Source organism: Barbus barbus (assembly GCF_936440315.1).
Source record: "Barbus barbus genome assembly, chromosome: 29".
Lineage (NCBI taxonomy): Eukaryota > Metazoa > Chordata > Actinopteri > Cypriniformes > Cyprinidae > Barbus > Barbus barbus.
The window spans coordinates 16716488-16737151 of record NC_136757.1 but is presented as its reverse complement, the minus strand read 5'-3'; the positions used below and the strand labels follow the sequence as shown (position 1 = coordinate 16737151).

Here is a 20664-nt window from a genome sequence, read left to right as displayed (position 1 = left end):
ATGTGAAATATCTTATTCAGGTCAGTACTAAATAAACAATAACATGATTTTTGTATGATCCCTCTTATTTTGGTAAAATAATTAACATTTCGCAGATTCTGAAAGGTGTATGTAAAGTTTTGACTTCAACTGTATGTATATATATTCATATTGTTTGTAATGTAAATAATATTTTATGTTAGTTACATTTTACTTGGAGCATCTTGGAGACGTTGCCACAGTTCTTCAGGATTTAGTCTCTCTCAGTTTGTTCTGTTTCTTCATGTCATTCCAGACAGACTGGATTCCAGGAGATCAGATCTCTGTGTGGAGCACTGGCTTGTAAAAATCTCACTGGATTATTACAATTAATGGCAATTTTTTTTTTGAAAATGTAAACTTAAATTTCCTACTGACACACTACACAAAAAGATAACTGACTTTAAAACATTTTTTTAGCTGGCGAAAATACTAGTGTTCTAATTATTTTGGCCACCACTGTATATAAATAAGATTTAAATATGTAATATAAATAGCACTAAGTGAGCAAACTGATGCCCCTTCAAAAAAAATGTACAGGATGACATTGACAATTTTCTTGTTCTGTCTTTTTCTTTTTTCTCTTTGTAGAGTTAACAGAAGTGATGGACAATCTTGATGATTCCTTCGCAGTCCCATAATGCACCTCTGCAGATGGGCTCAAGAATCACAGGACATAGCCGACCGGAGCGTTCAGGACTCCTACTTCACCCTGGGAAAAGCGTAGGACGTGAGAGTGAAGTTGTTCATCAAGGGCTTGAGATATCACCCTCCTGAGAACAGACAGGAAATCAGACCAGAGAAGGTGATGATTTCTATGATTTTCAATTAATCCAAACTACAAACCTCAGATTTCAGACCAACAGCTGAGAGGACTGGTCAGAGACAAAGAGAGAGAGAAAAAAAACTGTACAGAACATTTTTATACTTTTTGTATCTTTTTCATCAAAGATCAAAGAAGAAAAATCTCTAGTGATGTTTTTGAAGATTGTGTGGATGTGTGTTTAAGTGGGTAAGATCGAAAAAAAAACATTTTCAAACCCATTCCAAGCCAAAACAGTCCCAAACATTCCCACTCCAATCTTTCCACTCCAACATGTGTTTATGCAACAAGCCACGCCCACTGATAGACGGGAGAGAGTCTATGAAGAAAAGGATTGGTCCGTGTAAATGCAGAACTTATTGGCCCAAACATGGGATTGGTGGGAAACTCCAGAGACAGTGATTGTAATTATAAAGAATTATGAAACAGAAGATATGTTTGGACCGTAATGATTGTCAATCAATGGATTGTTTTCAGACAGGTGACTTGATTGGAAGATTTTAGCTTGATCTAAACACATTTCTTCAACAAACCCCAACAAACTCATGCTTGTATGAAATGCCTGTCCAGTTTCTGGAATATTTATTTTCCAAAATAATATTGAAGCATGTGTTGAAGTTTGTTGCAGCTGTGTGAAGAGACCTTTAATCAATTATGCTACAAAGTCTTGTAGGCTAGTTACATGAATAAGACATCTTTCATATCCAGAATTATCATAATTCAAAGATTGCTTAAGGAAACGTTACTCAAAGATCCCAAATCCGCTATTCAGGAGAAGATATTTAATCCATCTTTGATTTTTCTAACAAAGAGAGCATATCTAAATATCAGTCATTATTGTCTCTGTGGAGTAAAATGAGCTAAATACAGTCATTAAGGTGAGATGATTTCAAAATATCAAGCTCCTGTTTAAAAGGGAAATCGTGCTTCATCATATGACTTTATCTCTTTAGTCATTTGCAGTATTACCATGAGTTTTGCCAAAAAGAGTGCCCTATATCATCCCTTTTATACCTCTTACCTGTCAAAAAGTGCTCCAATACTTTTTCTATTCATGGTTTTATATTTTATTTATTACTGCATAACTTTATCTTGTACAGACATTAAATTAATTTATTTAATTTATTAATATTTATTGAAATTAATTTCTCTACCATAATCGTTGCTGGAGTGAAGTACGTATGGGAGTTTTGTTTTTTATAAGAGCGAGATTTCATCCGTTTCAAATGTTTTATGTGTGAAGCTTTTGTACATGTATCGTCTGATATGTCCTTCTTCTCTTCTGTTCACAATGCATTCTGGGAAAAGAAATGTCCTCTGTCCATCAGAGAGAGAGAGCGGTAGAAGACAATGATTGGGTGGGAGAGAGAAAAGGGGAATGTATAATGGCTCAACATGTTTATTGTGGGACATGTTGTATCCCTTTTACTTATGGGGGTTTTCAGAAAAAAATCTGCTACCAATAGTAGATGAAAGTGAGACCCGTTGGGCGTCAATAAAGAGTTATTGCTACCACGCTTCTGTATGTTTTTTTGTTTGTTGTTGTTTTTTGAATATTCAAGACAAACACTTCTATGGTTAAATTTTTTTAACTTGTTTATCACATTACACATTTTTTCTGAATTTCAGTCAAATCACATGAAATTACATCTAAATGTACATTTTAAATCTGCTTACAGTGGAAGGTTCTCACTAGTTTAATTCAGTCTAACATTCTGTTTCACTGGTTTACACACTCAATTTCCAGTCTACTGTTGTAACATTCCTTAAAAGACTGTTCATCTAAAACGAAAGTATCATTTACTCACCCTCATGTTGTTCCAAACCTGTATGACTTTCAAACAGCATAGAACATGAAGGTTTGGAACATAATGAGGGTAAGAAAATGATGACAGAAGTTCCATTTTAGACCTTTAAGGTTTTCATATTTTGAAAAAGAACAAAGGGCTCTGTTCCCAAACACTGTATACTAAGACAAGTAAATCAACAACACTGAACTAATTTCAAGCACTCCATGAGAAGGAAGTCACTTTAAGAGAAGCACTTATTTACCTGAAAAACCTGCATAGTATAAATGAGCTACAGTGAACTGAATCTAAAGGTTGGTCCTGAAGACGCTGTCCTAAAACAGTCAGATGAGTTGTACCCAAGGATAGATTATGGACTGGTAATGACCCCTGACATGTTTTCCACACATGGATGTTGCAATGTTGTATCTTCAAATTATGTTTTCTCACCTCATATTTGCAGTGTAATTTCTTACCACAGTAATTTTTAATGTTTGTAATGTATAGAGCATCAAACAGGGGCCTTGGAGAACCTTAATCAATCCTTGGTTTGATCCACAAGCATTAAATTAAAATGCTATACAGTAACATTAGAAATCTCATTTCAGTTCATTTCCTCTTCTCATCAAGCACGAGTATCAGGACTAAACATCTCCTCACTGCTCAGTTCTGGCCTGACTGTGCAAGGGTTTTGGGCCGTTCACAAAGAACGTGTTTTTGCATTCCACTACACTGCTTTTCCATTGTAATCATGCACTAAATGGACGTGTTCGACTATTTCTTTCCAATTTCCCATTTGGAATACTTAAAGTACTTCACACAGATACTTAAAGTAAGTCACACAGTTTGGAGCGATATGAGGGTGAGTAAATTATGAATTTCAATTTTGAGGCGAATTATCCCTTTAACTATCCCACTTTTGATTGAATGGAGTTGATGCATCAGTGTTGAAGAGAGAGCGTATGAAAGGAAATCAGATTTGTAGTGGCTATTGGAACAAAGCCTGCTAGAGTGAATTCCCCCCTCCATATGATACACATGGTACATTCCTAAACACCAATTAACTTTAGTCCACAATAAAAAATATATTGTTTTGTAAATAAACAGCATTGCTAGAATAAAAAAATGACTTTCAAAAAGAAAGCAAACATAGCTAAGACGTCATAAACATCTGAGTTCAAGTCTGTAGATATTTGTTATCCTCGCTGTCACTACTGGAATGTGGAGGATCTGCGCCGATCTTCTGTAGTTTGGCTTGATAATATCTCTTCTTGGCTCGTGCTGCCTTCTCTTTTTGTCTTACTGCTTTCCTCTTCTCCTCCCACACACATTGCTGCAGCAGTAACAGACTCATCGTCTGCTGATGCTCCAGCTCAAACAGTTCCTGTCGACGTGCCTCCCATTTCGAGTTTGAGGTATAAGAGTCCATTGGAGGTAATGAATTCTCAACTGCCCCTCCGGCAGGAGCACGTGGCACCACAGACTCTCTGTGTGGGGTATCAAAGTTTGAACCCCTAGTCCCTGACCCCAGCCCTGAGGTGCTTCCTGCATGGGTTGGGTAGATGAGGGAGGGACGGCTGGACCTGGAAGAGACTGAATGTGAGCGGAGAGGAGAGGAGGCAGTGCCAGGAGGAATACCAGAGTTAACAGGTGGTTGAGATGGTGAGACCAATCCAAGCTCAATCGCTAAGTTCTCCTTGCTGTCTACTTCCTGTAAAAAAAAGGAGTTTAATAGCATCATAATTGCTGTACATTTATGTAATAAGGCTCAAAATGGCATGCTATATTGAGAGTATAACATGCATGCATTACATGCAGTAAACAGGAGATTTGCAATGAATGCAACACTGGTGAAAATGTATAGGCCTAGTGTATAGAACACAGAATATTACAAAAATTACCCTTTTAAAAATGTTATATTTACATATAATATAAAATTATTTGTCTATATCAGCTTTATAATAAAAAGCTAAATTAACTATTTACGGTAATAATATTTTTTATGTTTTTTTTTAATAGGTCACTTATGTTCATCAAAGCTGCATTTATTTGAGCAAAAATACAGTAAAAATAGTAATATTGTGAAATATTATTACAATAGTTTACAATGTCATTTATTACTGTGATGGCAAATCTGAATTTTTAGCAGCTACAGTATTACTTCAGTGTCACATGATCTTTCATAAATCATTTTAATATGCTGATTTGATGCTCAAGAAACATTTCTTATTAGTATCAATGTTAGTAACAGTTGTGCAGCTTAATATTTTTTGTGGAAACTGTTACATTTTTTTCAGGCTTCTTTGATGAATAAAAAGTTCAACAAAACCACATTTATTTATTTATTATAAATGTCTTTACTGTCAATCTCTTCAAAAAAAATCTTATCCAAAACCTCTGAATATGTAGTAGTGTATGAAGTATATAATTATAAATTAATATTTATAATATATATAAATGAATAAATACATTAATATTACATTTTCACCACATTTCCTGTGTTCACTGCATGTAAAATGTTAACACTTTACATTATAAAATAATGCGAGCAAGTACGCTTTCCATGCCGTAAGAAAGTTAATCATATTTTTATAATAAAATCTGCAATATAAAAGAAAACGTTTAGCTTAAGAGGTACTTTAGTAATCCTTTCAAGGCTGATTTCAGTCTTACATCATTTTGACTGTGGTCAGCATCTTCATGCTCGCTCCCATTAGTGCCTGAAAGCCCCATCACTACAAGAGAGAGAATGTCTCAATTAATCTCCTCAGAGCTGACAGCTGGGAAGAGTGGTAGTATTTCATCCTGTAATAGAGATGACATGACTATTAACTACCTGCTCCAGGTGAGCTACCCCTAACCGAGGCATAGCTGCCATCTCCGTCTACCTCCTCCAGACAGGAGATGAGGTTCGGTACCAGGCCAATCACTTCTCTCTGCACCTGACAAGAAGCACACACTGTGTGTTACTAGAATTTCCAAAGCATATAACTCAATTATAGAAACATAAGACTTCAATTTACCTGAGTGAGGGCAGACACAGGAAGCCCAGCTGCCTGCTGTTCTTGTCGCTTCTGCAGTGCAACACGACACTCCACCTTCAGCCGTTTCCACAGCGTCTTCAGAGAGCCGATGCTGCTGGGGGGTCGACTCGGGAACGCCGCATTGAAGGCCTGAGCCAGCTCTGCCCATACAGCGTTCCGGTGCACAGTAGTGTTGGTGTCTTTCCGAAAGTCCTGGACTGTGTCCACCACCGCATGGATTCTCCGAAGCAGGAAAAGCTTCTGCTCCAGAGTAAAGTTTGGCATACGGTACGTCATGGTGGTCAGCATGAGTGTATTTGTGTGTAACTTGGTAAGAAGGCTTATATTGAGGTACTGTGTGTTACTTCATTTGTAGAAAATCTACAAAGTATCGCACTAGTTTTATTTTCAACAGAACAGTCTAGTTTGAAAACATTTACATGGCAGCATTTGCAGTATCACAGTGTTAGTTTTTGAGTTTTACACTCCAGCATTACAGGAAGATGAGGTTGGTTTGGTGTCGTCATGTGCAGTACACTTCCAGAGTTTCAGTTGCAGTGATATGTTAAACTCTGGATGCCACAGGTAAACTGCTTCAGTGTTCAACGGGAATGCATCCGGGATCCACCTGATGTGCAAGGGGTCACCAGGTACACATGTGGAGTCTGTAATTCAGCAGACAGAAAACAAAACGAAAAGGAATAATTGCGGTTTCTGAATCTTAATATCTACTCCTCATCCTGGAAGAATTAATGAAACATTTGGTCTTCAGGGGAAAAAGCCTTATGTGCTCCACGAATTGATTTCTGAGAATCGGTTCTTTTGAACAGTTCCTTTCAAAGAGCCGGTTGATAAAAATCAATTCAGCAATTATTCTATTGACGTCGTCGTTTTGTTGATAAAAGCGATTATTGTAATTTCATTTGTCTCAGGTTTTACAGTCATGCAGCTAATATTTTTTTTTAAGTATTTATTATGTAAATATAATATGTATTTACATCGTTATAACATTCGTTTACATTTCTTGGTGAAAGTTAGACTTTTTTTTTGCACTTTCTTTTAAAACCAACTGTTTTGTATGTTGACAAAACTGTCAAAATACATGTTCAAGTAATTTTATTTGTAACAATTCAGCTATTTAGTTGTTGAAGTAATTTGTCCAAAATGTTCGGTTCACTCCAAATGTTTTCATTATCAACTCACTCGTGTTTCTCGGCTCATTCAGGTTGTTTCGAAAACGAATCGTTCAGTCCATTTTTGTGAACTAGTTCAACCGACTCATTGCAGCGGTCAGACTCAACAATTCGTTTAGGAATCGTATCGCTATTAAATGCAAGAATGAACAAAGAATAAACAAGCCTTCAAAATCGCCCCATAATTCAGGTGCAGGTGGAACAGGCTGCATTTTATTATTATGACTATTATTATGGATCCGCTGGTCTCGTTAGCCACAGCGCTAAACCCGAGCATCGCACTACAGAAGTGAACCTGAGCTGCGATTTAAGACTACAGCTAGACCTAACGAATCCCTCATGCATTTACACAACAGCTTAAGACAAACTGATATTATATTATTTATATTGACCCTACTTACATGCAATCATCAGTCTGACGATTTTATCCCGAAAATATTACACTTTGTCCCCACCCCCTGGGTTTAAGTGGTCCGTAAGAAATTTAAACAACAGACTGGAGACACATGCGCAAAATGACGCTCCGGGCGTAAAAACAAAAAAAAAGGCAGTTCACTGGTTTGTGCATATTATATGATTTGTATACCATTCTCATGAGATCCACTCAATACATATGGCTTGTGCATCAGGCAAAATGCGTTTTAACAGTAGAAAGCGCAGGACTCCTTTCATCCAATTGACGGCGAGCGTGGAGAGGTCTGTGCAGTATTGAAGAGCGCGATTGGACGCTGCGCGATGTCAACGAGGAAGCGAGAACACATGCATGCAGCACAAAACATGCTGGGATAGTTTTGGCAATGACACTTTTACATTTCACCTCCTCGCAAAATAAAGACACGATCTCTACAGGGGAAGAGTAAGTCAAACTGAACTAGACAGGGACAAACATGCAGACAGATCCCTCTAGAAAATGCATTTTATGGTAACTGTCCTGTTGACAGATGATGACTGACAGTCATTCTTTCAGTAAATGGGTCGATCCTTTGTAGAAAAACACACTTTTATAGTATTTGCCCTTTGGAAAGCTGGTCATTTCAATAGTATTTAGAGCAGGTAATGACCAGATTGGGGCATTTTATAATTGTCTCAGAAAAGTTAGGAACCTAAGTGAGGTTAGTCCTGGGCTAAATGATACAATTAAGGTTGTTTGACCTAAACGTATTAATTTGAAGTTCCTTTGACATTTTTTTTAACCATGCATTCACACGTGTATGGTTCTCTGATATAAGCTGTCAAATGACATCGATTCACATAATCAAATATAATCTTTTTTTAGTCAAGGTTTAATTATTTTTGTTTTTATTGTTGTTTTTTAATTTCTAGCACTTCATCACAAAATATGTTTATTTTATATAATATAATATATACTTTTCAAATATATATTTTAATCAAATACAGTACTAATGTATTCAAGTTTAAGTAGTGTGTGAGATTATTTTTCTAAAATATTTTTTCTAGTTTAAATATGAATGATTCAGGTGTGCACAGCATTTGATATATTTATTAGGATACTTTTAAAATGATTAATTTTACATTTTAATGTTTAATAAATGAATAGCTCACAAACAGTTCCTTAGTGAATCCCAGTATCGAAAATTAGGAGGATATAAAAGTGTAAAAGCAATTATTTCTGCAGCAATATTACGGAGATGCTAATCACTGTGGTAACATCTGTATATATTATATGCAACATACAAAAATGTTCATTCTCATTAACATTGAGTGATAATATTTCAAAATATTTCCATATTTTTGATAGCTAACAAATATTGCATTTACCTTCCTTAGTAACATTATAGGAAACACTGTTAATTGGGATTAGAAGAAAAATGGGGACAAAATTGACTTTTTTAAACCATCCATGGGAAAACAAACCTGGAATGAGACATGAAGATTTGTGGAGAAAATAAATTTTTTTTGTGCATTCTAGTGAATTATTCATGGGATATACTGTAAATTAAATCTGGAGAGCAGACCACAAATTTGTAGCATATGCTGTCTTTTTTATATTGTTAAAGCAGAATAGAAAGGGGAAAAAAGAAAGAAAATAATCAGATGGAGGAGAATGCAGTGGACTGAAAAGAGCTCTTGCCATAGATTTTGTTGTTATACAATATCACATTAAAATACCAAGTGTTATGTTATTCTCCTGCAGTCTGAAAATAAAACATGAAGAAAAATGTACAGATCATTCAGTCAAACTGATGGATAAGAATTATTTGTAGCACAACATTAAGATTCAGTCTTATTGAGTGGAACTTTTCCCCAGTAGGCTTGTTAGGAAAAAGTGGATAGTTAAAGCCATTGCAAACAGTATGCATTTAATTCGGTTTCATTTACTTGACAATAGTGAATAATGCTGCAATGTTTCTGTTCTGCTCCTGAAGTCTTCAGCCTGCTGTTCAGACTGCTTGAGATGGCATCTCCTGTAGAGTCTGCTGTGATGAAGAGCACTGTGCTTATTGCTCCAGTGACTGCACTTGAATTCCTGGGGGAGGATTTCTTGCTGACAGGTGACTGACATTCATTCATTTAATGAACAGGTAGCAAAACCTCAAACTAAAAATCCGTATTGGATTAAAGTATGCAGGCAGACTATGACTCATGGGCCATTTTTGAGGTGTTTTTTCTGTTGAATTCTGTATCCTGGCAAAGACAATCTGAGTTTACTTCCTCTGCTAAATTTTCTTCTTGTACTAATAGGAAAATGTGCTTGGGAAATGCTAAAATGTCTCTCAATATCCATAATGTGTATTTGTGTATTTATCTTTATAAACTATTCATATACATTTGAAAAATTATTTCCTGTTAATTGTGTCATTTTGTAGGTGAGGGACCAGTCCTCTCTGTGTACAGTCTTCAGGCATCTCCTAAAGAACGTGCATCCTTAAATGTTCTTCATAATTACCGTATCCATGGTATACGACCTAGTAGAAAACATCAGTTTGGACAGAGACAGTTTAACAATGTAATCTCATCTGAAAGTTCTGTTTTGGACAACGGCAAGGAGGACATCATTGTTTTTGGAGGAAAAGGAGTTTGTCTCATCAGCTTCAATACTGGAGGACGATGGTCCACTCTTGGAGCTTCAAGACTGGGTTCTGGACATTCATTGGCTGAAAAGACAACCACACACACTGTTAGGCATATCCTTGGCTCACAATGCTGTGTTGCTTTTAGATGCAGAATTTGGTAATGTTCTTTCCTTCTACTCCTGCCTAGAGTCATGTCTTCTCTACTCAGCACTTATGATTGGTCCAAATTGGGATTCTTTAGTGCTGGTAGGTGGGACTGTTTTCTATCAGCTTGTGCTGTGGAGGCCTGCAGGGACCAAATCTGATGGCCAGTCCCAAGTTGAGAGACGCCTGTTGGGCCACACTGAAGTCATTTTCAACCTTTGCTACCTTCAGAAATCTGGGTGGCTGGCATCTGCCTCAGATGACCGCAGTGTTCGTTTGTGGAGCGTCGGCACGTTGGGTGGAGATGCAGGCTGTGGAGAGGAATCACCAACATGTCTTCATGTGCTTTATGGGCACCAGGCACGGGTCTTCTGTGTCAGGCTTGCACCAAACCGTGTATTCAGTGCAGGAGAAGATGGAGCGTGCCTGCTCTGGGAATGGGGAGGTGAAGGAAAGGTGGGACGCACGTTTAGAGCGCATAGGTCAGGTGGAGTGAGGGCTCTGGCTGTCAGCAAGGGAAGTATAGGCTGTAAGGAGGGATGGATGGCTACTGGAGGTGCAGATGGTGGGGTAAGAGTACAGGCCCTTCTCAATAAATTAGCATATTGTGATAAAGTTCATTATTTTCTGTAATGTACTGATAAACATTAGACTTTCACATATTTTAGATTCATTACACACAACTGAAGTAGTTCAAGCCTTTTATTGTTTTAATATTGATGATTTTGGCATACAGCTCATGAAAACCCAAAATTCCTATCTCAAAAAATTAGCATATTTCATTCGACCAATAAAAGAAAAGTGTTTTTAATACAAAAAAAGTCAACCTTCAAATAATTATGTTCAGTTATGCGCTCAATACTTGGTCGGGAATCCTTTTGGAGAAATGACTGCTTCAATGCGGCGTGGCATGGAGGCAATCAGCCTGTGGCACTGCTGAGGTGTTATGGAGGCCCAGGATGCTTCGATAGCGGCCTTAAGCTCATCCAGAGTGTTGGGTCTTGCGTCTCTCAACTTTCTCTTCACAATATCCCACAGATTCTCTATGGGGTTCAGGTCAGGAGAGTTGGCAGGCCAATTGAGCACAGTAATACCATGGTCAGTAAACCATTTACCAGTGGTTTTGGCACTGTGAGCAGGTTCCAGGTCGTGCTGAAAAATGAAATCTTCATCTCCATAAAGCTTTTCAGCAGATGGAAGCATGAAGTGCTCCAAAATCTCCTGATAGCTAGCTGCATTGACCCTGCCCTTGATAAAACACAGTGGACCAACACCAGCAGCTGACATGGCAACCCAGACCATCACTGACTGTGGGTACTTGACACTGGACTTCAGGCATTTTGGCATTTCCCTCTCCCCAGTCTTCCTCCAGACTCTGGCACCTTGATTTCCGAATGACATGCAAAATTTGCTTTCATCCGAAAAAAGTACTTTGGACCACTGAGCAACAGTCCAGTGCTGCTTCTCTGTAGCCCAGGTCAGGCGCTTCTGCCGCTGTTTCTGGTTCAAAAGTGGCTTGACCTGGGGAATGCGGCACCTGTAGCCCATTTTCTGCACACGCCTGTACACGGTGGCTCTGGATGTTTCTTCTCCAGACTCAGTCCACTGCTTCCGCAGATCCCCCAAGGTCTGGAATCGGTCCTTCTCCACAATCTTCCTCAGGGTCCGGTCACCTCTTCTCGTTGTGCTGCGTTTTCTGCCACACTTTTTCCTTCCCACAGACTTCCCACTGAGGTGCCTTGATACAGCACTCTGGGAACAGCCTATTCGTTCAGAAATTTCTTTCTGTGTCTTACCCTCTTGCTTGAGGGTGTCAATGATGGCCTTCTGGACAGCAGTCAGGTCGGCAGTCTTACCCATGATTGCGGTTTTGAGTAATGAACCAGGCTGGGAGTTTTTAAAAGCCTCAGGAATCTTTTGCAGGTGTTTAGAGTTAATTAGTTGATTCAGATGATTAGGTTAATAGCTCGTTTAGAGAACCTTTTCATGATATGCTAATTTTTTGAGATAGGAATTTGGGGTTTTCATGAGCTGTATGCCAAAATCATCAATATTAAAACAATAAAAGGCTTGAACTACTTCAGTTGTGTGTAATGAATCTAAAATATATGAAAGTCTAATGTTTATCAGTACATTACAGAAAATAATGAACTTTATCACAATATGCAAATTTTTTGAGAAGGACCTGTATGGAGGGTGGCAGAGGAGAAGAAACACTGTGAGGAAACTCAGGCAGAGACTCAGTTGGATCTGGCGTTTAAAGGACAGGGTTGTCCTAAAGTGGTCCGATTAGTGGGTGAGGGTGAATCGAATACTGTTCTGGTCTGTACTGATCAAGGAGAGGTGTGCCTTAGTCAGGGTGACACCTGGGATATCATTTGGCGAGGAGGAAAAGAATTCCAGTCCTATTGTGTGATGGAGATCACTAGCATCCAAGTCCAGAATTCAGATTGTATTGTGTGGGTGTGTGCAGTGGGTAATCTGAACGGAGGTGTCCAGGTGTTTCTTGCAGGGCAGCCAGGTGTGGGAGTCTTGCTAAGAGCAGGGGAGGATAAAGTTCACTCTGTACTTTGGGTCAAAGGACTGTATGAAGGGTCCTGGAGTTGGTGTCTTCTTGCATCGGGCTCTGAGGGACTGGTTTACCGATGGACAATAAAAGTGACAGAGGATGAATCAGGCTTGCATATGCAAGAGGAAACTCTTCTTCCGTTCCTGGCTGACTGCTGCAGTTACCTTGTCCCAGAGAAAGGGGTTGTACCTGTGTGGTGATCGGAGAGGGTCACTACTGCTCTACACTGAAAGAGCAGAGAATGACAGAAGAAATGAAGGAAGAATGGACTTAGAAGATCAAGAAACTGAAAACAAGCAAACAGACCATGGTGTTCCACTGTCTCCCATCAGTACCCTTTATGGAGTACATGGAAAGCAAGGTGTGACTTCTGTGTGTGAGTATCAAGACTTATGTTACACTACATGTCGAGATGGATCTGTAAGAATACTAACTGTTGAAGAAAACGTCCTGAAGTTGCGTAGAGTTCAGCGGGCCTCCAGAGGCATGGAGTGGATAGAGAAAGTTCTGTTTCCGAAACTCGCTTTGTAATTGTTGGCTTCCACTCGGTCCACTTCATTATATGGGACCCTCACAGACAAGAGAAGCTTTTATCAGTTGCCTGTGGAGGCGGCCATCGATCCTGGGCCTATAAACGCCCAATATACGCTGACACAGATCCTCAAGCACATACACTTGGACAAGGTACCCTTGTGTTCATCAAGCACGGAGCCGTCATGGCATCACGTTCATTAGCATCCACAGAAACCGATGTGAATGGACACGCACTGAAAGAGGGGTTACATGGACGAGTCATCAGCTGTGTTTGTCATCTTGGTAGTCTGACCAAGACTGGACAGTTGTCAGAACTTTGGGAAGTTTTTGTTACCGGAGGGGAGGATACCACAGTAGGTGTACTCGCTGTCAGTTCAGAGAGTGGAACTGTTAAAGTGCTTTCAGTTCTAACGGACCATATCTCAAATGTTCGTGCGCTGGCTGCAATCGGAAGAAGAGAAACTAATGAAAAAGGGGGAGATGACGAGACGGATACATCCTCTGTCTCTTCTTTGGTGTTTTCTGCGGGTGGCCGTGCCCAGCTGCAGTGTTACCGGCTCTTGATTCGTTTGGATGAGCAGCAGGGTTTTTGCCATGAAAATAGCCTAAGATTCTGACATGGCATTAAATAAAAATGTACTACTACTACTATTAGCTTAAAGAGATAGTTCACCCAAAAATAAAAATTCTGTAATTTACTCACCTTGATGATGTTCCAAATCTGTATGACTTCTGTAGAACACAGAAGAAGATCATTTGGAAAATTTTTCAGTGTTGTTTTTTCTTGCCTATACGATGAAAATCAATTGGGTCCAATGTTGTTCGATGGTTGGTTGCAGCTAAAGATTTCTAACCACCAGAGGACAGACAATACAATGTACAGGGGGTAATTTACAAGATTACATTATGATTTTACATTATGATGTGCAAATGCTTTCTCACGTTTGCAGGTACATGTCTATGGCTGTTGTGCATAAATGGACTGAATGTGTCCTACTGGCCCTGGGCTGTAGCGATGGTGCAGTAAGGTAACTTGGTTAAAAATTATGAACATATGAATTTAAAAGAGTTTCATGCAATGTTTTATGTTTTAACATTCTATGATTAATGTATTGGTTTCATTTGTAGGCTTTTCAGTGTGACTGAGAGCAGTAGGAGTGTTGACATGCTTTGGGAGTGTTTTTACCATCAGAGGTGTGTGCTCAGCGTCGCCACCTACAAGCAGGAGGACTCCCAGGACAGAAAGTAAGGACATGATGTACATTTATCAAACAATTATTCCATATTTAAAAATGTATTAAACTTATTTTCCTTTGTCCTCTTTCTTTCTCAGGCTTTTGTTGCTGTTCAGTGCCACCACAGATGGTTGTATATCTGTGTGGGATTTAACAGCAGTTTTGAACAGTAAGGCTAGTGTCAGCTGGCAGGGTGAGTCATACATACACCAGAACATAAACACTTAATAACGTCCTGATTTTTTTTATGTTTGAATAACTGTGTGCTTGTTATGCTGTAGTTAAGAAATTCTAGAATTTCGAGCATGGCACTGCATCATTACGTCACGTCTGGAAAAATAGAGAAGTTGTCCCGGCTACAAGGCTATCGCACATGAGGATCCTGCAGGTGACAGATCGTTTATAGCCTTTTCTCACAGCAGCTAGAATAATTAAATGTATCATTTTGATGGCGGATTGTAATCCAGAAAGGATTATGTGTTTATGAAACACTTGTGAATGAAATGAAATTATATTCCAGTTTCAAATGTGCTTCTGATTACAGATAGACTGAGTTTACACAAGATTTGTATTTTAAAGAAAACCAGTTTGAAGGGAGCATAATTTGCTTTTTGGGTTAGAAGAATTTCTTAATATGAAATACGAATGGCGTGACAATTAGATTAGACTGTACAGAAACTGAAATCTACACGTTAATACACACTATACTCATAGTCACACAATGCTGATGTTGTTAACATTAATAATTTGAGAATAAAGTATAACAATAATAATTTGCACAGTTAGATGTGATATGAGCTAACCGATCTTTAGATTAAATCACCATTGAAAGCGCAATTTATGGTAATGCTTTTTTCCTCAGTTGGACAGAACAAACGTGGCAGACTTTTACTTACTTGTTTAGATGACAATATATGGTGAAAATTCTTATTTGGGTCATATATTCCAAGATGTAGGCTAGAATCTGTGATTCTTAAGTACAGTAAACATCCACGCCGGTGCGTGACTGACTGCCATACATTCACCTCAAAACATTAGATTCATCTGCACTGGAGCTGTGCCAGAGGACATCCCACGCAAGCAAGATAATTCCACAAGTAACTGTAATTCCAGGTTTTCAAACAGAGATGGCAACAAACAGGCAAAACGTACGGACTGCAGCTTTAAGAATCTTGCAGTTGTTTTTCATACAACAAAATCTCATTGAGACCACAGTTATTAAGGTCTAAAATATTACTTAAAGGTGGAGTGTGTATGTCTGTATAAAATTTATAAAAGACTTTTTCATTTATTACAAGCCCAAGAGCATAAAAAAACTGACTGAATCAATGCTAGATCCCACAGTTTTGGATGCTATCAGGCTCTAATCTGGTTATAGAACTCTAAAATGAAATGTGTATATGCTAATAATAATTTACCCTGTCTGTGCTTCAGGTCCATCAGCCCCGTTCTTTTCCATACCTGTCCATCAAAGTGGGGTCAATACGCTTACCATATCACCTAGGAGAGAAATGAGGCAAATGGAGGAAAATGTAATCTCATTGGCCAGTGGTGGAGATGATGGACAGCTGTCTCTATGGCATATTAAGATAGATCAGAAAAAGGAAGTAAATGGAGACGTGTCTCTACAACTGCTTGCCCATTGGTCAGTGCCCTTGGCACACTCTTCCCCTCTCACAGGGTTATGTTTACTAAGCCCCACACTACTGGTGTCCACCTCACCGGACCAGCGTTTGTGTTTGTGGAGTGTGAACAGTGACAGACTCTGCCCACTGAAGGTGCTGTTCTCACACACTGCAGATGCAGCTGGGTTGTGGGCGTGGTTTGGACAAGAGGGAGGAGCCTGGGTGGTTGTTTGTGGGCAGGGCTTACAGTTGTTTCAGTTATCAGAAAGAAAGATGGATGAACAGCATGAAACTGTTAACAGGACAGTAAATAAAGAGAGAAAGAAAGTGATATTTCCACATTATGTTTCAAGGACAAAACACTGTCTTTAATTTGTGATTTATTAATTAGGATGCTAAAGATTTTTAGTTGTAAACTTTGAGATTTTCAAATAAATATCTTTTTTAAATATGTAACCATTTTTATGTGTCAGGTAAAGTACCTTGTGAGGACATTTTTATTTTCAGTATGGCTTAAGAATGAAAGTCAATACAAATCTACAGAACCAATCAGAAGTTTGAACACATTTGACATTTTGACATCATGTAAGGCCAGTGTTGTTATTGTTCACTAAAATTAAAGCTATGAAAAATCATTTAATAATTTAAGGTAATTGAAAAAAAAGCTGAAATAAAATAAAATATGAATATTAGATGAAATCTTCAATGAAAAATGTAAATGTTGCTCTGGCAGCTAACAAAAAAAACTGAAGTACTAAAATGATTTAAACTAAAACTGAAATAAAAATAGCGTAAAACTATATACACTGAAAAAAATGATAAAAATTTTTTTAAGGTAAACAATTTATTTTAGCTACATTTAAATAAACAAATTTAGTTGACTAACCTTCAGCATGTAGCTAAAATAAATTGATTGCAACCACTTACCTTAAAGATTTTTAGTAAATTAAATTATTTTTTTCAGTGTAGAAATATAAAAAACTAATAAAAATTACAAAAGGACTTTACTTTTTGTTAAAAAGTAACTTTTTAACAAAATTACTAAAACTAAAATTGAAAATATCATAATAAAAGCCCATTCAAAATATTAATAAATATGATAATAGTAAATAATACTAAAATAATACTGAGGCTTGTGCTTGAAATGCTAAAAATAATCTAAATTATTATAAAATATATCTACAGTAATTGTGCATTTCTTTACAAAACAAAAATGTAACAAAAATCATAAAATGAATTAGTTGGGTCAAATAGTGAAGTGCCCGGCATAGATGTAAACTTATATATATATATAATTATAAATATAATTTTTTTGCAGCTATTTATACATGTATGTGTGCGAGTGGCTCATGGCTTGAGATAGAGTCATGAGCGTTCAAGTTGAGTGAGAGCGAGAGAGAGAGGGTACACAGTGTGTTGGGGGGCTTTGACTGTGCAACAAAGTATAAATATTTCACCCCCTTCTCCAGTTCCCTTTTGTTCATCATCATCAGTGGCTCAATGGCCAACCCCTTTAATCTACAGCTGAATGAATGAACGCGAGAGACGAAAGGAAGAGCATGTGAAGGAGAGACAGATATAAAAGCCTCATTAAGGTTTGCAGAATGTGAAAGAAAGAATTTATATATATTTTTTAATGTTATTATTTGATGTAAAGGGGAGACAAAATGTGAAAAGAAGAGGATGAAAAATGAATGTGAGTATAAAAAACTTTTCTGCAATAGTAAAAGTGTGAATTTGTGTGTTGTGAGGCTGATGTGTCATTTTGTTTGAAAGGAGGCACAGTGTGTGTGTCCTGATCTTGGGAAAAAAAGATGTCACGATTTAGGGGAGCGCTTAAAGAGGATGAATCTGGAAAGAAGAACCCTAAGATGCCTCAAAAACAAAAGAAAAAGGAGGCTGAAAATAAGGTATGGCTGTTCCGCAAAAATTACCTACAGTAAATGGAGTGAATATACAAGTGAAGATACAGAAAAGTATAGAATATGTTGTTTAAACAGTCATAATTATGTGTGTGGTTTCACAATACAGGAAGATGCAGTGATATCGAAGGATAGGCTCCCTCTGATTGGTTCATCAAGAGATAAATCTGCAGGTGCTTTTATAGTAGTCTATATGGAATCAATAGTGCATTGTTATATGACAAGATGTTGTCAGATATTAGCTGATTTAACTGGAAATCAGATGTTTTCCTAAACTGGACTTAAGGGCTCATTATATGTGAAGTAATGTGATGTGTGACATGTAAACTGTGTGTTTACATTGATCTTTGTTCCTCCTGTCTACACAATGTTACCTGAGCTCATCAATAGACAATAGAAATTTAGAAGGTGTTAAATTAATTAACTGCTATTGTCCAAACATTCGTCTTTGTAATGTGACATGTTAGGTAATAATGGGAACTGAACATGTGTGTGAGATAAAGTTCATTACTGGGGGATTTAGAAACAGTTAACGAAACAGGTCACTGATTATGTTTATAAAGATAGAAGATACAAAGTCACAAATCTAAGAAAGTTGCAATTGTGAGAAATATTTGCAAATACAAGATATAGAGCCACTGTGTCTTTATCTATACAAAATAAAGATATAAATGTTAGATATAAAGTCACAATTATAAGAAATAATTGCAATTATAAGATATAAATTTCCAGTTACGGAAATAAAATCACAGTAATAAAATATGAAGTCGCATTGAAATTACAAGAAATAGGCACAGTTTAGATATGTAGTAAAAAAAAAAAAAAATAACTTAAATTTTAACGAGAACTAAAGTTTTTGTTTTAAATCAATAGCAGAAACAGGATTCAAAACAATTCAGATTCTTATATTTTTCATCTCTTCTGTTTTTAGCGAGGCCCTCTCTATCCACTCCTCAGGCCGAAACGAGGAAACGCGGCCATCCTCCCATCTCATCTGTGGCCCCTGACAGCATGACACCCTGGGAAGGCTCCTCCCACTCTGAGTCCTCCTTTACCAGTTTTCCCCCTCCAGTTTCACCCCTTCCCCTTGCCCACTCGAGGTCAATCACAGCACCAGATCGTCCACCCCCACCACCCCATCATCAAATCACAAAGACTGAACCTGAGAATGGCCAGAGTGCCAGGGTAAAACGCAAGCCGCTCCCACCAAGACACCCCCCTAGACCTCCCTGTTTACCCCCTCTGAGGCAAGTCACAAATCTTAGCTTTTCTCGTAGTTTCACATTTTCTTTTTTTGAGCTGCCGGTTCACCAGTCTGCACGGAGCAGAGCAGAGCGCCTCAGAGATCTCACTGTGTTGCTGAGGCAGTTTCAGTACTGAGGAAAAACATGCTATTGTGAGTTCACATCTAGGGCAGAAATGCATCATGTGGAAAAACAATGTAAGCACATGTACATCAGATTGTCTATGGCTTCACATCAGTGTTTCATGTATATGCTTAATTTTATTTTTGTTTTATTAATGATAGATAGATTACTCCATCATTACTCCAGTCTTCAGTGTCACATGATCCTTCAGACATCATTCTAATATGCTGATTTGGTCCTCAAAAAGCATTTATTATAAGTGTAGAAAACAGTTTTACTTAATATTTTTGTGCAAACCGTGATACTTTTTTTTATCAAATTGCACACATTTTTGTAATTATGTAAAATGTAAAAACATATATAATGTACATTTTACATTGTTATAAAAACTTTCTATATATACTGACCAATGAAGTAATGGAAATTCCCCAACTTGTGTTTGTTGTGTTTGCTACTTTTTTTAAAGGCTTTTAAATATATATTTAGAGTGTGTGTGGGTGTGATATTGTACAACCTTTTTTGCCTTCTGATCTTAAGCACTTTTGACACTTATATAAACCAATGGAACACAGAGTTGGAGAGAAAACCCATGGTGTTTATTATGTAGGATGGAGACAGCATTTGTGATGAATTATATATGAGGTAACATTATAAATCTGACCTTTAAACAACAGAAAGCAATAAAAATATTTAAGGAGAGAAATTCAGCTGAGAAACGTCCCACAGGTGGCCTGTGGTTTTGTTGAGCTATTTATGTCATGTGCACAGGGATGGTAAAGTGGTTTCCTCTGGACGCACGTAACAGATTTTGGTGAATTCTCTACACAAGGTAAGATAACTAATTGATAAGCTTATTTCCTGTTTTATTGCACACTCACCTGTGCAGTCACCTGTCCTCACGTGTGCTCTTATCAATGAGTGCTGACAGATGCAGATAAGCGTTGATGTGCTCATCAGTTTTGGCTGCTGCTGTCTTTTCACAGTTAAGAAACTGAATCCTTTTGTCTTGATCAGATGTTTTACATGCTTTATTTAGTGCATTCCTACCAAATGTTGTAAATGGTGTACGTTTTAACCTGTGTACTACTGTGTGTTAGAAAATTGATGCCCATTACATTTAAATGTGATTTCAAAAATAGTGGAAAACACATTGTGGTGTTTTACCATCTGCTTGTGTTGAGTTCTATTCATGTACAGATAAATATATAAATAAAACATTGCATATAGACTGATGTATGTCTTCTATAGCTTCAGCTTGTACTATATAGGGTCAAAGGTCAGTTTCTAGTATTATTTGTTATAAAGGAGCGCATCATCTCATTGGATAAAACAGATTTGCCTCCTACAATAAAGCTGCATAATCATTATCTGGAGAACATTATTAAAGTG

General features: G+C 37.7%; 3 protein-coding genes and 1 pseudogene across 4 annotated transcripts in view; 3 read left to right on the top strand and 1 right to left on the bottom strand.

The window, feature by feature from the left end:
• LOC306848848 (cadherin EGF LAG seven-pass G-type receptor 3-like) overlaps positions 1 to 637 on the top strand; it is a gene marked incomplete at both ends in the record, with an annotated part of 49837 nt that extends 49200 nt beyond the window's left edge. Inside the window, one exon of the mRNA XM_079383597.1 lies at positions 610 to 637. Coding sequence (XP_079239723.1) covers positions 610 to 637 — 28 coding nt within the window. The remainder of the gene's footprint in view (positions 1 to 609) is intronic.
• A 1755-nt stretch (positions 638 to 2392) lies between these two features.
• LOC306849915 (uncharacterized protein) lies at positions 2393 to 7493 on the bottom strand. The gene is made up of 5 exons (XM_079385299.1): positions 7246 to 7493; positions 5652 to 6316; positions 5465 to 5570; positions 5302 to 5363; positions 2393 to 4339 (listed from the first exon to the last, which is right to left on the bottom strand). Exons 2-5 carry the CDS (start codon positions 5958 to 5960, stop codon positions 3806 to 3808), a joined length of 1011 nt encoding a protein of 336 aa, XP_079241425.1. The 5' UTR covers positions 5961 to 6316; positions 7246 to 7493; the 3' UTR covers positions 2393 to 3805.
• A 100-nt stretch (positions 7494 to 7593) lies between these two features.
• Positions 7594 to 16358, top strand: LOC306849094 (tRNA (34-2'-O)-methyltransferase regulator WDR6-like; annotated as a pseudogene). Its single transcript, XR_013786029.1, has 8 exons — positions 7594 to 7700; positions 9232 to 9357; positions 9673 to 10638; positions 12202 to 13733; positions 13972 to 14154; positions 14255 to 14371; positions 14460 to 14554; positions 15751 to 16358. The product of XR_013786029.1 is annotated as a tRNA (34-2'-O)-methyltransferase regulator WDR6-like (transcript).
• Positions 16359 to 17648: 1290 nt separating this feature from the next.
• On the top strand, positions 17649 to 19754 carry LOC306849040 (uncharacterized protein). Its single transcript, XM_079383893.1, has 3 exons — positions 17649 to 17896; positions 18018 to 18081; positions 18840 to 19754. The coding sequence occupies exons 1-3, from the start codon at positions 17801 to 17803 to the stop codon at positions 19286 to 19288; spliced, it is 609 nt and encodes a 202-aa protein (XP_079240019.1). The 5' UTR covers positions 17649 to 17800; the 3' UTR covers positions 19289 to 19754.
• The last annotated feature ends 910 nt before the right edge of the window (positions 19755 to 20664 follow it).